At 43.6% G+C, this 13,476-nt stretch overlaps 2 protein-coding genes across 4 annotated transcripts in view; one reads left to right on the forward strand and one right to left on the reverse strand.

Annotated features, from left to right (window-relative positions):
- Positions 1-554: 554 nt before the first annotated feature.
- On the reverse strand, positions 555-13,259 carry commd8 (COMM domain containing 8). Its single transcript, XM_030116630.1, has 5 exons — positions 13,094-13,259; positions 12,214-12,369; positions 10,138-10,290; positions 8,434-8,589; positions 555-1,140 (listed from the first exon to the last, which is right to left on the reverse strand). The coding sequence occupies exons 1-5, from the start codon at positions 13,142-13,144 to the stop codon at positions 1,120-1,122; spliced, it is 537 nt and encodes a 178-aa protein (XP_029972490.1). The 5' UTR covers positions 13,145-13,259; the 3' UTR covers positions 555-1,119.
- atp10d (ATPase phospholipid transporting 10D) overlaps positions 13,215-13,476 on the forward strand; it is a 98,537-nt gene continuing 98,275 nt past the window's right edge. Inside the window, exon 1 of one of the 3 annotated variants that reach the window (XM_030116624.1) lies at positions 13,215-13,299. The gene's annotated coding sequence lies outside the window, so the exon portion shown is untranslated. The remainder of the gene's footprint in view (positions 13,300-13,476) is intronic. The other 2 variants (XM_030116627.1, XM_030116626.1) reach the window with 2 other exon arrangements.

Raw genomic sequence — 13,476 nt, forward strand, 5'->3', positions numbered from 1 at the left:
AAAGTCAGCAAAATTCACTGTTACCATGAAAAAAGTGACCGGTTCTTTGGCAACAGCCATTGTGTTTACATTGCGCGCTAGAAGCCTTGGACCCGGAAGTGACTTGTGACGTCACACTAGCCACTCCCATACATTTGCTCCCGGTCTGTGAATCCAAGCACGAGCCCCCCCCCCTCATACAATTGGATAACTGCATCCACTCAAAACCCACAAAAAACACCACGAAGAAAAAAAGGACTTTATCAGCGTTATCTCGTGAGTCAAAAAAAAAAAAAACAAGACCGAAGCCGCAGGCACCCGAATAAATATTGGATATGCGTTTGATTCATGGAGGGAACTTCAGCTGCATTTGGGAGTGAAAACAGATGCTGACAAAAATCACATAATCTGCGCTGTGGTCTTGCAGTAAACCGCGACATAGTAAACAGCAGGAGCATCCCTGGTGCAGCGCTGTGAAGACGGACATTCTGTAAAATGTTTGTGGCGCTCCCGTGCCGCCTTGGCTGGTGGCTGCAGTTCCCCGCAGCGCCTATCGCAGCAGCACTGAGGTACATTTTGAAAAGTTGCCTTAAGTCCCTTTAAATATGAAAATGAAAAAATAAAAAGTTATAACCACAGTCCGGTTTCTTTTGGGTCCCCCCTCATATATGTGGGATTTTGTTTTTGTGTCATGGAAACTTGCTACACAATGTTTCCCCCTTGTGGAGGAAATCTTCACTGCTCTTGTCTTTGCTGGTCTAAAATACCAAATGTTGGTGCTGTGATGTTATTTTGATGTGTTTGGGTGAATCAGACCAGTAAAATCCAGTAAACATCAAAATGTATTTATCCTGCTCTGTTGTTCCTGTGGGTGAACTGAGCTAATGGAGACACCTGGACGATGAAAAAAATGTCTTCCAGTGTTCAATAACAAGAAAGATTATGATTGTGGTAGAAATACTTATTTACACAAACACTATGCAATGTAACATAAAAATATGATGGTTCATTTATGTGACTTAATTACAGAAAGCAGTTGTCAAGATTCCATTTGAAAAGTTGTCACTGTCTCTCCAACAAACCAATGGATGGCACTTTTCCCAATGTGATCTTCATGTGGACTGGTCTGCAATGCTTCCATCATTTCAACTGCATCACCACCTGAGACACAAAATAAATACACAGAACACTTCAGCAAACTGAATTATTCAGCATATTGACTACCATATTGGCCCGAATATAAGACGACTCCGATTATAACCCGACCCCTATTTTTCAAAGATCATTTTGTAAAAAAAAAAAAGAAAATGCTGAAGACAGTGAGGTCACTCATAAAACAACTTTTTATTATACAATTATTATAAACTCAAATACTCACAACTGAGATAACATTTCACGAGATATAAAATAAAAAAAATATTACTACAGTATTGAAGCCCCAAGGGGTCAAAACTGCATAAATGATGTAAATAACTGTCCAGGTCCTTCAGCTGAATCAGGCTCTGGTGGTGGACATTCCGTCTTTCCGTCTTTCAGAGACGTATTCACTCATCCTTCTATCAGTCTCTCTGAAGCGTCTCTCAGGACCACGGAAAGCTTTTCTCATAGCGTTAGCATCTGTAGTGTTTTTTCTGTGCTCTCCAATCAGAACGAGGCTCTGCTCCACCAGACCTCCTGGCGGCTTGGCAGTAGTTTGATGACTCTGCTGCGTTGATCACCATCAGTTTAAAGTTGGTATCATAACTTCTCCTCTGTTGTTGCTCAGTTGTCCAGCGTTCAGCCCCTTTGTTCCAGATGATCCGCCATTTTTCATCAGATCATTTGATCTCATTTCATCGCTCCACTCGCTCTCTGCTCAGTGATACTTTGGCTCCATCTAGCGGCGCGGATGTGTATTGACCATCTACCGTAAGTCCGCGATTATAACACGACCCCACTTTTGAGGATGCAGTTTCTGGAAAAAAACATCGTCTTATATTCGGGCCAATACGGTACAACATGGGAACAGAATTCTGGCTCTACTTCTGAGTGAACTCAAACTCCACAGTAGTTTGGTTTGAAGGCTGAAAAAAATTAATGAGAACAATCAGAAAAGAAAGTAAAAACAGATCATTCAGTTACACAGACAGTATGAAAGCATCAACACCATATGATGACCATAGAATCCTACCCCTTCACACTACTGCCTCTATCTTAATGTACAACAAAAACCGAAATCGATCTCGATTCACAGGCTACGATTCGATTCAAGGGCGATTCATAAAAAATATTTAGCGATTCGATTCGATCCAATCCGATCCGATACAAATTGACAATCTAATGTAACTGTCAGGCACTCTGTAACTAAGAGAGAAAAACAGAAATTAAACTTCAAAACAGCTTTTGTTTATTTTTTTTGTATTCAGAGTAAACCAAAACAGACTTCAACAACTACAGTCATTTCAACAACTTCAAACTCTGCCTGTACTTAAAATACAACCCCAATGAAAAAAACTAATGTATGAAAAAATACATTAAAAAAATAAATTATTACAAAATAAAATAAATATAATTTATATAAATAGATAAAAATAATATATAAATATAAATAAACAAAATAATGATAAATATAAATAAATAAAAAGTGGCTCACGAACAATCATATCTGGCCGACCAGATGATTTTAAGAATGTGAGGCAGCTGCTTCACAGAGGCAGTAACGCCATCGATGACCCTGTCAGGACCAGCTCCTCCTGAACCGCCTTCATCACCTGTGAAACACCTGAAACCCTCCCATTCAGTGAACGACCTGCGGCGCTGCGCAGCACCGTGCTGCGTTCAGGGACACTTCGTAAAAGCGTCCTGCTGCCAAACGTTGCAGTCAGAGGTTAGCTTAGCTGTTAGCCACCGACGAACTAGCTGGATTTGAACGATTCTTTCGTGCTTCAACATCAGTCGACGGGACGCATCTCAACTTCTGAGACGGTGGAAAGAAGATTTAAACTCGAGACAGAACGGGAAAGGTGTTGTTGACGGACAGTTCAGTTCTGAGAGGAAGTATGTGAGCGGCGTAGCGGCGGCTTGGAGAGAAGGAGGGAAACATTGTTCTGGTAGGTGTAATTTTTGGGTTTAGCGTGGCTGTTTACTGTTCTGCTTGTTGTTTTATCTGCTTCTTGTTGCTCAGTGACCATCGTGTTGCTCTCGGATGCAGCAGGTGACGGTCGCTCAGCTGTGAGGCGTTCAGGTTCCACAGTCACAATCAGGCTCTTTTCAGATCAGAGATAAAGCAGTAACATGGCGGCGACGTGAGACGCCGTTTTGCGCCGGAGGCAGCGTTTATGTATACATACTGGGCACAACATGTACTGGAATTTAAAAAAAACGATGAGCGGGCATAAATCCGGGCGTTCTTAATGCATCTGAACTGATCTCGGCTCTGTGGTCCGATCCACTTGGATCTTTTATGTTACAAAAAGATAACCGATCCAAAATCGGTTATCGTTACACCCCTAATAATGGCAGTGGCAGGTGGGGAGCTGGACTGGGACGGTTAGGGATGGGAATCGAGAACCGGTTTTTGTAGAACCGGTTCCTCATGTCTCGATTCCAAGGAATCGCTTGGCTGTCTCCTTAACGATTCTGCTTATCGGTTCCACTGTGTGGTGACGACGTATCATGGACTCCCAGCAGCTGCGGTCTGCTCCGGCGCTGCTACAGAGCAGAGAAACTTTCAGATCCTGTTTCCTCACTCCAGAGCCCTGCTGCTTCAATCTAAACAGAAACAAGTCGGTGCCAGATGGAAAGTAGATACGTGTTCCAAAATCAGTGATTTCAAAATAAAATCTGTCGTGTTTTTGCCTTCACATTGTTTTTTGTAATTCTTCTGGTAGAATATATGACAACGTGATCTAATCATTATCTGCATAAGAAGAATGAATGATGTTGTACTTACTCATTGTATGAAAGTCAAACAACACCAAAATTGCACAAATCAAAGCTCCATGACCGGAGCGGCTGTGTTGCCAGATTGGACGGGTTTCTGCACAAACAAGTGTCTTTTGAACCCGAGGTGGGTTGATGGAACGGCTATGTGTTTGTGACGTGTTTTTTTTTTTAAATGCAAATCAGGTTTTAACGGTTTTAACATGCATTTTCTACAGAGATGGAGGTCTGGACTGCTTTCTATTGTTGGACGGTTCTAACATTATATTTGGGGCAGATCTGGCAACCTCCATCAGCTGACAGCAGACACACCAAGACCTTGTGAGTGACAGAGCTGCAGAGCTGGACCAGACAGGGGCATCCAGAGTGAGGCCAGTGTCATTTGGTTCTGAGCTTTCCAGCCTGGCGTCAGGAAGAAGCTCCAGAGTTCGGCTGTATGTCACACCAAAAGATGAAACTGGGGCTACTTGCAAGCTTGCAAAGTTTTCATGACATGGATATTTTTTTCTTGTGTTCAGGATGAAGATATTAAAAAGTTAATGCATTGGTATTGTTTCATTTCTCACTCAATGAGAATCGATAAGAGGATTGATAAGGAATCATATCGATAAGCAGGATCGATAATGGAATCAGAATCGCTAAATTCTTAACAATCCCCATCCCTAGGGGCGGTACACCTGTCAAATGGTAACACAGATGTCCTAAGGCGAGCTCAGGGAGGACAGAAACCTCCTGTAGAGCAGAAAGGCAAAAGCTTGATCTTGATTTTCAGTATGAGTACAGACCGTGAAAGCGGGGGATCACCTTCCTTCTGACTTTTTGGGTTTTAAGCAGGAGGTGTCACAAAGGTTCCCACAGGGAGAACTGGCTTGTGGCGGCCACGCGTTCATAATGACGTCGCTTTTTGAACCTTTGATGTCGGCTCTTCCTGTCATTGTGAAGCAGAATTCACCAAGTGTTGGATTGTTCTCCACTAACAGGGAACGTTGATGCAGGCAACTGATGATGTGTTGTTGCAGTAGTAATCCTGATGAATAACTATAGGATTACTATTGAAACAACACATCATCAGCAGGGTCAAACTAACCTGTCTCACGACAGTCTAATCCAGCTCATGTTCCCTAGTGGGTGGAAGGAGCACCTGGCTAGAAGGCAGCAGGTACCATTTTTACGGTTTTTGGTATGACCCGGCCGGGATGCAAACCCATGACCTCCTGGTTGTGAGGTGGATGCTCTACCACTAGGCCATCACTCCCATTCTCACAGATTGCTTCCTGTTCTCCAAATAGCTTCTCACCTAGTTCACTGAAACTCCTCTGACTCCATCCATATCTTTCCACTGTAAAGATTATCATGATTTATTGAACCAAATGCTGTTTCTTTTAAATAACTGAAAACTCCAGCTGTGAGTTTATTCTAAAAGGGTTTTCAAAAGTGTGGGATAGCAAGCCTCCCCAAAGAGAACTCAAAAGCATGCCGCCCCTTACCCCCCTAGTTAATATTACATTATTACTGTTATTGTTGGCACTTTGTATGTTCCACACAGGCTTAAAAAGGTTTTAAACAATAAACATGTTAAACAAGTTTGTATGTTCTTAAACATATTTAATAAAACATTTTAATCATCTTTATCTGTGTATGTGCTTAAATATCTTTTTGAACACATTTTAACATATGTATGTTTTCAAGATCTTTCTAAAACACATTTTTAACATCTGTATTTTTTAACACCTTTTTAAAACACATTTCAGCATCTGTTTTGAGTTGAATTTGAAAATTTGTTGAAAATGATCAAAACCACGCATTAGTCTAACTTTAAAGGTATAGTGGACGATGTTTTAGCCAATGAATGGCGTGATGCGAGTGTCAACTATTGGTCCTCCGACATGTCAATCACGCTGAAGAAATGCTTGCGTCACGCCGTCAAGCGGCTCGTAGGAGCAGCAGAGCCGGTAGGACGGTCTGGCGCATGCGTGTTTTTCAAAAAGCGAGTAACAGATGTTTGGCTTCGACTTTTTCGAGAAAATCGTCCATTATACCTTTAACTAAGCCTGCAGATTTCATCTTATCTGCCGAGAAATTGATGAAAATCATCTGAAGGGATTGACTATTCAGAATAAAACATAAGATTTCTAATGGAACAGTATGGTCTCAGCGTGGCGCCAAATTTTGGGGTTTCGCAAAAAACAGAAAGTGAAACCAAAATAGCTGTAATTTCACCGTACACTGTCCGATCTTCACCAAACTGACCAGGATTCATGAAGGTCCAGCCCTGGGCACTGTCATATGAAAATTATTTTTGATAATGATCGCACCACCTATTGGTAATAGAAAATATCTCTTTCTAAAAGGCATTGGAGTGTAACCTGGTGTTCCTCTGGATTTGATTCAATCAACATGAAAGTTGGTGGAGGTCATGAAAAGACATCGATGAACAACACAGAATCCTGAGTTTTGGTTGAACACTGGGCCACAGCAAGACGACCACGGAGCGGCCAATTTCGATGGGCTGAATTTTCATGTTCTGGGCATTTTGGGGCCTTTTAGACTATCCACTTTCCACCAAACTCCTCTGGATTCATGAGGGCCCAGCCCTGAACACATCCAGATCAAAATATCTTCAGATTGTAAAAGCACCACCTACTGGCAAAAAAAAAAAAAAAAAAACTTTTTTTTTTTTTTTAATTGAATACCATAAATCTAAGATGGCTGATCCAAGCAGCCTCAGAGTTGGTGAGAACAACCTTGAAGCCTTCGTGCTGACATCCTGAGAACATAGCTGATATCTGTTCCAGGACGTGTCTTGGGGCGAGGCAAACGTCAATGTGTTACACGACCATTTGACCTGAACATGCTTTAAATCTCACCGAATTCAGCACAAAGATCAGGCCTGGTGAATATTTACACATTTCATGGATTTAGACATGGGCGGTTGTAACTGGCTGCGCAGCGGACCCTTTCCAATGGATTTTTTTCAAAATGGCGGCCAACAAGTAAATTCTTATAAAATCCACATAAATAGGCCAATCAACACCAAGCTTGTCATGTTTTGTCAGACTCTCACCCTCAACAAATGTATGCAACAATATTCAATTTAGTCTGGTAAAATAGCTTCATAGCGCCCCCTACAATTTTACACGTTTCATCTTTACTCTGCTCAGCAACTTTCACATACATTCAGGAGAATCGATGGGCTGATGCTGCATGTCAGCCACACCAAAACGGCAGCAACAGCCGAACTGTCACACCAACAGGAAGTCCGCCATTTTGTGTGAACTGTGCAAAGGGTACAAAGGGTTTAAATCTCACAGGTAGAAGCTCCTACACACCTCAAAATTGGTCAGTTTAAACAGAAAGAAGGCCTCTGTGTTGTTGAAGACACAAGGGGCGTGGCCATGTCAGCCTCAGTGATGTCCCACCTTTGCCATCAAACAGGAAGTGCTGTCTGACTTTCATATACATGCAACAATCTGCCTCAAACTTTACATGATTTATTAGAAGTCTGAACCAATCACATCTATATGCCAATACCCATTCACAGTCATAGTGCCACCTGCTGGAAACAGGACATGTGCTGCACATGTTCCAATTTAGCTGAACATGTACATGTTTCTTCAGAGGCCACTTCTGATCACATCTGCATGGTAGTCACTGTTGGCAGTCATAGCGCCCCCTCCTGGAAACAGGAGGTGGTGTGTACATGCTCTGCTGTGGCTGCAAATTTGCACATGGCATCAGAGCCCACATCTTGTCAAAAGGATATGACGATCTCTTCCACCGTTCACAGTGCCACTTGCTAGAAACAGGAAGTGATGTGTACATACATGCATGTGCATGTTGATGGACGTGTACCCGTGGCCGTATGAACACGTGGACCTGAGAGCCCATAGACGCGGCACGCCGACGTGCTTGGGCGAGCGAGAACCCGTTATCCCCGCTCGCAGATTCAATTTGTTTTTTCTTTTCTCCTGCCTGACCTGTTTTTCACTTTTTCTTAATCTTTTATTTCGGTAAATGGACTTCGCTTATACAGCGCAGTTAAATTACTTGTGCAGACCCCGAAGAGCTCGACACTGCCAATCACATTTCACCCACTCACACAGCAGTGCAAGGCGCTCAATCCATCCACAGACAGCGTCTTGCTCAAAGACACTTCGATGTGTGGACAGTTGAGACTGGGAATCAAACAGGAGCCTTCTGGATGGGAGACAGCCACTCTTCCTTTAACCACGCCACAGTTGTGCATGTTGACTTTTTTAATATTACTATTTTTTTAAAGTAGACGTTTTCAACTACATAAAACTGTTTAACAACTATTTCAAACCTTACTCGTGCAGGGTTTTTTTCCACACAGTAATCAGCAACGAAGGATCTTTTATTGTTTTTTAATTAGTCATTTGAGGTCTACTGTCTTAGTTTCATCTTATCTTCATCTGACAAATGCCTGATAAACTGTTGAGTTTAGCAATGTCATATGCATGTGTAACAAATCAGTCTGAACCTTAGAAAAGCATTGAAATGTGTTTTGTCTACCTTATTAGCAGCCTCTAAGGAACTGATGAGAGCAGCCAACTCCTCTTGGTTCATCTCAATGGCAACAGAGCGCAGGACTCCTTTCTCCTGAACATCCAGACTGAGACTGAGCAGAGGAGTATGCAGCGAGGAAATCTTATCACTGGACAGAGCCAACTGGTGAAAGAGAGACAACCACATTTACAACATGCACCATTTCAGAAACTTTGTAGAAATAGATGCTTTCTCATCATGTAAACGTTAGTACATCGTTTTACTAACAGGAAAGTGACCACCTGACATATGCAAGGGCAAAAAGATCTATTTGCAAATCAGGTGGAATATTTCATCAAGGAGTAATTATTAACCTCATTCAAGGAGAGAAAAATTACATTCCACACGAAAACCTGTCTGCACACGTTTGGCTGTCAACATTAAATTATGGTTTATCTATAATTTTTCCCAATACACTAAGACTTAAGCCATTGTTTTTATCATGAAGGAGAGATTAATTTCTGCAGTTAAAAATGTATGGTTACTGTACCTACCAGGGGTGTCCCTCTATAATGTACACATGACAAATCCCCTCGCCATTTAAATTTACTGCAAAGAATTCATTCTACAGAACAAAGGATGTTCACGATGAGTCTGTCACAGCCTGATATCTGCTCATATTTTAACGAAAACATGACCCACAGCTCCCTCCGTGCCCTGTGGTCCAGAGGTTGTGGCTCCAGGTGTGTGAGGACCTGTCAACATGGTTTACATGAATATTTCTGCAACTTCCACACTGTGCCTGTAGGGTGATCTGAATGAAACCAACACATCAATAAACTCAGGGTTCTCACTGTGCATCGTGGAGAAAACTCTCCTTTTGAAAATCCAGAAATAACCTGAGCAACACTCAGTGGAGGAATCTTTTATTAGATCACATTACAGTGTGTATGTAAGTGTTTCCTGGGGGTATGACAGGGGTAGGGGTGTGTGTGTGTGTGTGTGTGTGTGCGTGCGCGCGTGCGCATGAGCAATTGGATAGGAATGTAGGAAAATGACAAAAACCAAAACTTAAAATGAAAAATGTACACAGCAGAAAAAAAATAAGAAAAAAATAAGAAAGATAATATACTGATAATAAATCATGTTTGCATCCATCAATGTCAAAAAAAGTTAAAGCTGGTGTCCGGAGTTTCCATTCGTTTCCAATGTATGTATCATTTTTTTAACAGAGCTTCAATGTGTCAGTCTGGTTCAATACTACAATATAATATTAGCAAAAAGCAATATAAACATTTATTTTTGAGCCCCGCCTTCGTCTCATAGACCCCCATGTTATCCGAAAAAACGCCGGTCAGCTTCAGCCAATAGATTTCGAGCTTCCGCCTTGTTGTGCTGTCAATCAAAGTGTGGAGCAGCCAGAGAGCACGGCCGCTCGCCCAGCAGAGGAGAGTTAGCTGCAGCAGATATATCCACTGTCTGCTGAACATCCACCGGAAACAGCTCAACATGGAGGATGCTGTAGGACTCAGAGGCTCTCATTTTCACCCCACAGATAATAGCGTGCACAATTAAATTAAATCGTGCACAATTGGTCGCTCAGAAAGCAGAGGGAGGGCGGAACCTCGAGACGTTGGATTAAAAAAACTCTCATTCTTTCAAAACTCCGGACACGAGCTTTAAGGAGCAATTTAATGAAGTAATATGTGCATAATTAGTTGGAACAGTTACCCCAAGCTGCCAGTCAAAGTCCTGCAGAGTGGCGGAGGAGATGAAGTGTGTTCTGTCCTGCAGAGCTCGGTGAATCTCCGCCTGTCTGGCTCTCAGCACGCTCAGCACTGCTTCAGCAGGACCGCTGCCTGCGTCACACAGCCTGGCCAACACCTGTACACAACCAGCAGACACATACCGCTCCACATTCACAGGTAACATCTATAAACTGTCACAATGTGAAAATGCAGCTTTACTGTGAGACTCCAGACGCCAACATGCACGTTCACAGTCTCATTTCATTTCTATAGAAAATTGTAACTCCACCCTCAAAGCACTGTTCAGGGGCCTCATTTATCAATGCTGCTTACGCACAAAACGGGCATGAAATTTAAAAAAAAAAACAATGCGAGAATGTGTGCACCACTAATGGTGCGTTCACACCGGACGCGTTGCAAGCGTCACGGGCGTCACTGACGCCTCAAAGTTGACGCCTGTGAAGTGTGGAATTCGACGCGTGTTCAAATTACACACGACGCTTGCAACGTGCGCGACGCGCGGCAGCTCATTGGCGGGAGTGGGAGGAGCTTCTGTGTCCTGTCTTCATGTTGACAATAGCGGATCCCATCGAGACACTGGCTCGGCTTTATTTAATAAAGAAAGCCAGAAAACGGCGTCGTCAGGCGCCTGTGCGACGTTTTTGGGTTCATCCCATCCTGCAGCGGCTTTTGCAATTTGGCGAATTTCACCATTTGCTCCAGGAGCTGCGTGAAAACGAGGTTCGCTTTCAGCGGTACTTCCGCCTCTCCCGGGCCGGATTGACGACCTTCTGGCCCGCATCGGCGCTCTAGAGATGCGCGGATTGCGGTTGCACAGGCGGAGCCCGCGGATCGGGCAGATGACGTGTCGAAAAATTAAGATTTTAATTACAATCGGGCGGGTTGCGGTTTAAGCACTCAAATAAAAAAAAAGCAACTTCAATACACTTAAACACTATTCTGCAGATGCCGGGCGGGTTCGGTTTTGAAAATTGATTTAAAAAAATCATTTATTTGGGCGGATAGCAGGCGAATGGAAAAATGAGCCATCCGCGCATCTCTACAGCGCTCAGAGCGCTCGTCTGTGATTGGATGACGCTCAGCGTTGACGCTTCCAAAGTTCAATTTTCCCAACTTCAGGCGTTGACGCCTGCAACGCGTGAACACGTGTGACGCGCGTCGCCAATGCTCGAAAAGCTCGGAAAGCGCCGCTCGAAAAGCGCCTGACGCGCGTTAGGTCCGTTGAAGCTCGTCTACCAGAGACTTTGAATGCAAAAGCGACGCCCGTGACGCTGGCAACGCGTCCGGTGTGAAGTGAACGCACCTTAAGGCAGCTGTAAGCCTGGCGTACGGAGACTCTGGACACAGGAGAACCTGACTGCACATATGGTGAGGTGGAGGACTGAAGCCAGATTCATCTCAAACATTCAGATTCATCAAATATCACAGTTTAAGGCTCCTAAGGTATATTTTGCAATATATTTCAAGAAATTAAAGGATAAATATAGCCTCCTTTCGTATGGGGAAGTAACCCTGTTGCATGATTGGAAATACCGTATGTGCAGAATAAACCAGGTTAGTACCTGAAGACAGGTAGAACTGTCACACAAGGATATCCTTGCCATTCAAATCCTGATCATAACAATCCATAATGTGTTGTATTGATAATTTGAGCTGATATCTAAACACGAACTTGTAGCTCTGTAGCAGTCCCTTTCTCTAGAGGGAATTTTGACAGGACCCCGTCTACTCCACATCTCCCACTGCATCTCAGGACACGACACATCAGCTGACCACAAGCTGCCATTCACTCCATTTTCTTGATCAGTGATTCCACTGTCAAGACCAAATGTCATTTTCCTGTCCTCCACCTGTGCAGCTTTCCAAGCTGACTGATTTATATCGGGAAAGGTGTGTGCAGATGTGCGTGCACCCAGTTTTATAAGCGTAACTTTTTTTTGGGTGTACACCATTTTTGACTATTGGCATACGAACACTTTCAGATTGAATCCTACGCCATGTTTTAGAAATTAGGCCCCAGGTCGTTCCACTGTCTCACCTTCTCATTTGACAGTTTATGTCCCACTGCTTCACAGAACAGGGTGGTCAGAGAGTTGAGCAGTTCCAGCCACTGCTGCAGAGTCCAGATGCTGCTGTAATCCTCCCGCCGAGGAGGCTGCTGTCCACACAGACCGTCCACCAGCCTGTGGCACAGCTGGACAGTTGCACAACACTGTGAGGAAAGGCTCGAAAACACGACGAATCTGTGCACTTCTTAAAATACACAACAGGAGTTTTAGAATGTTGGGAAAGGGGTTCACGACCCGATAACTTAGACGTGAAGCTCCAGTGATCACAAGATGTGTAAAATATCAACATCACATATCAGGAGAAGCTTGACAAGAACTGCTGTATTCTTATTTCAGAGAGATTTACGAGTTTCATCAATGGCAGAGTAAGCATCTGAGAACACGATGAGTCTTTGGTTATATAATGTAAATAACAGTAGTTTTTTGTTTGGTTTTTTTTTAATCATATACATGGAGATCCGGGCCACAGTGGAGCAGTCACTTAAACCCTGGTCACCTCCTTTCTGTATGGACTTTGCATGTTATTCCCAAATGTGTATGGGTTTCCTGGGGGTACACTGCTGGATCACTGAGCTAATTTCTCCCCGGGGACCTCAGCGGTCTGGATCACTAGTAAACCTCTTTCCGGGGACGTCAGGAGTTTGTGTTTCATATTGTTCGAGTCAATGTGATTGGTATTAAAAACTTCCTCCACAGCGAAGCCTCGGCTGTTTTCTTTTTTTCTTTTTTTTTTTTCTGAGACCCGTAAACACACTGCAACAATAATCCAGCGTCCGGAAAACAAATTCCCAAAGAGAGCCGACCTGCAGCCCACTGACAGAAGGTTCAAGTGTGATGAGAGGAAGCTACCTTCACGCAGTCGGAGAGCGGCAGGGATCCGAGCAGATGGAACGCCGCCATGTTTCCTCCTGTCAGCTGCTCAGGTCAGCTGACCCAGTCACGTGACGCGCTGCTGCCTGAGGAGACAAACCGCAGCGGCTCGCAGCCTTTTCTCTCAGCTCCTCTCGGAAGGAAACACGGAAGGAGCGGTTCATCCGCAGACATCGGACGGCGAGGTAAGAGAATGTTTCTGCTCAACCTGCGACTTTCAGGACAGTGCGTTCATCAGGTTGGTCACCGTGTGATTCGGAGTTGAAGGAAACGGAATCCGTGATTGTGAGGACGACCTTCAAATTAGTACAGCTGCACAAATATGTTTTTCTCCAAATTCACTGTAAATAAAGTAGCAAAAA

Source organism: Salarias fasciatus, chromosome 19, assembly GCF_902148845.1.
Source record: "Salarias fasciatus chromosome 19, fSalaFa1.1, whole genome shotgun sequence".
Classification (NCBI taxonomy): domain Eukaryota; kingdom Metazoa; phylum Chordata; class Actinopteri; order Blenniiformes; family Blenniidae; genus Salarias; species Salarias fasciatus.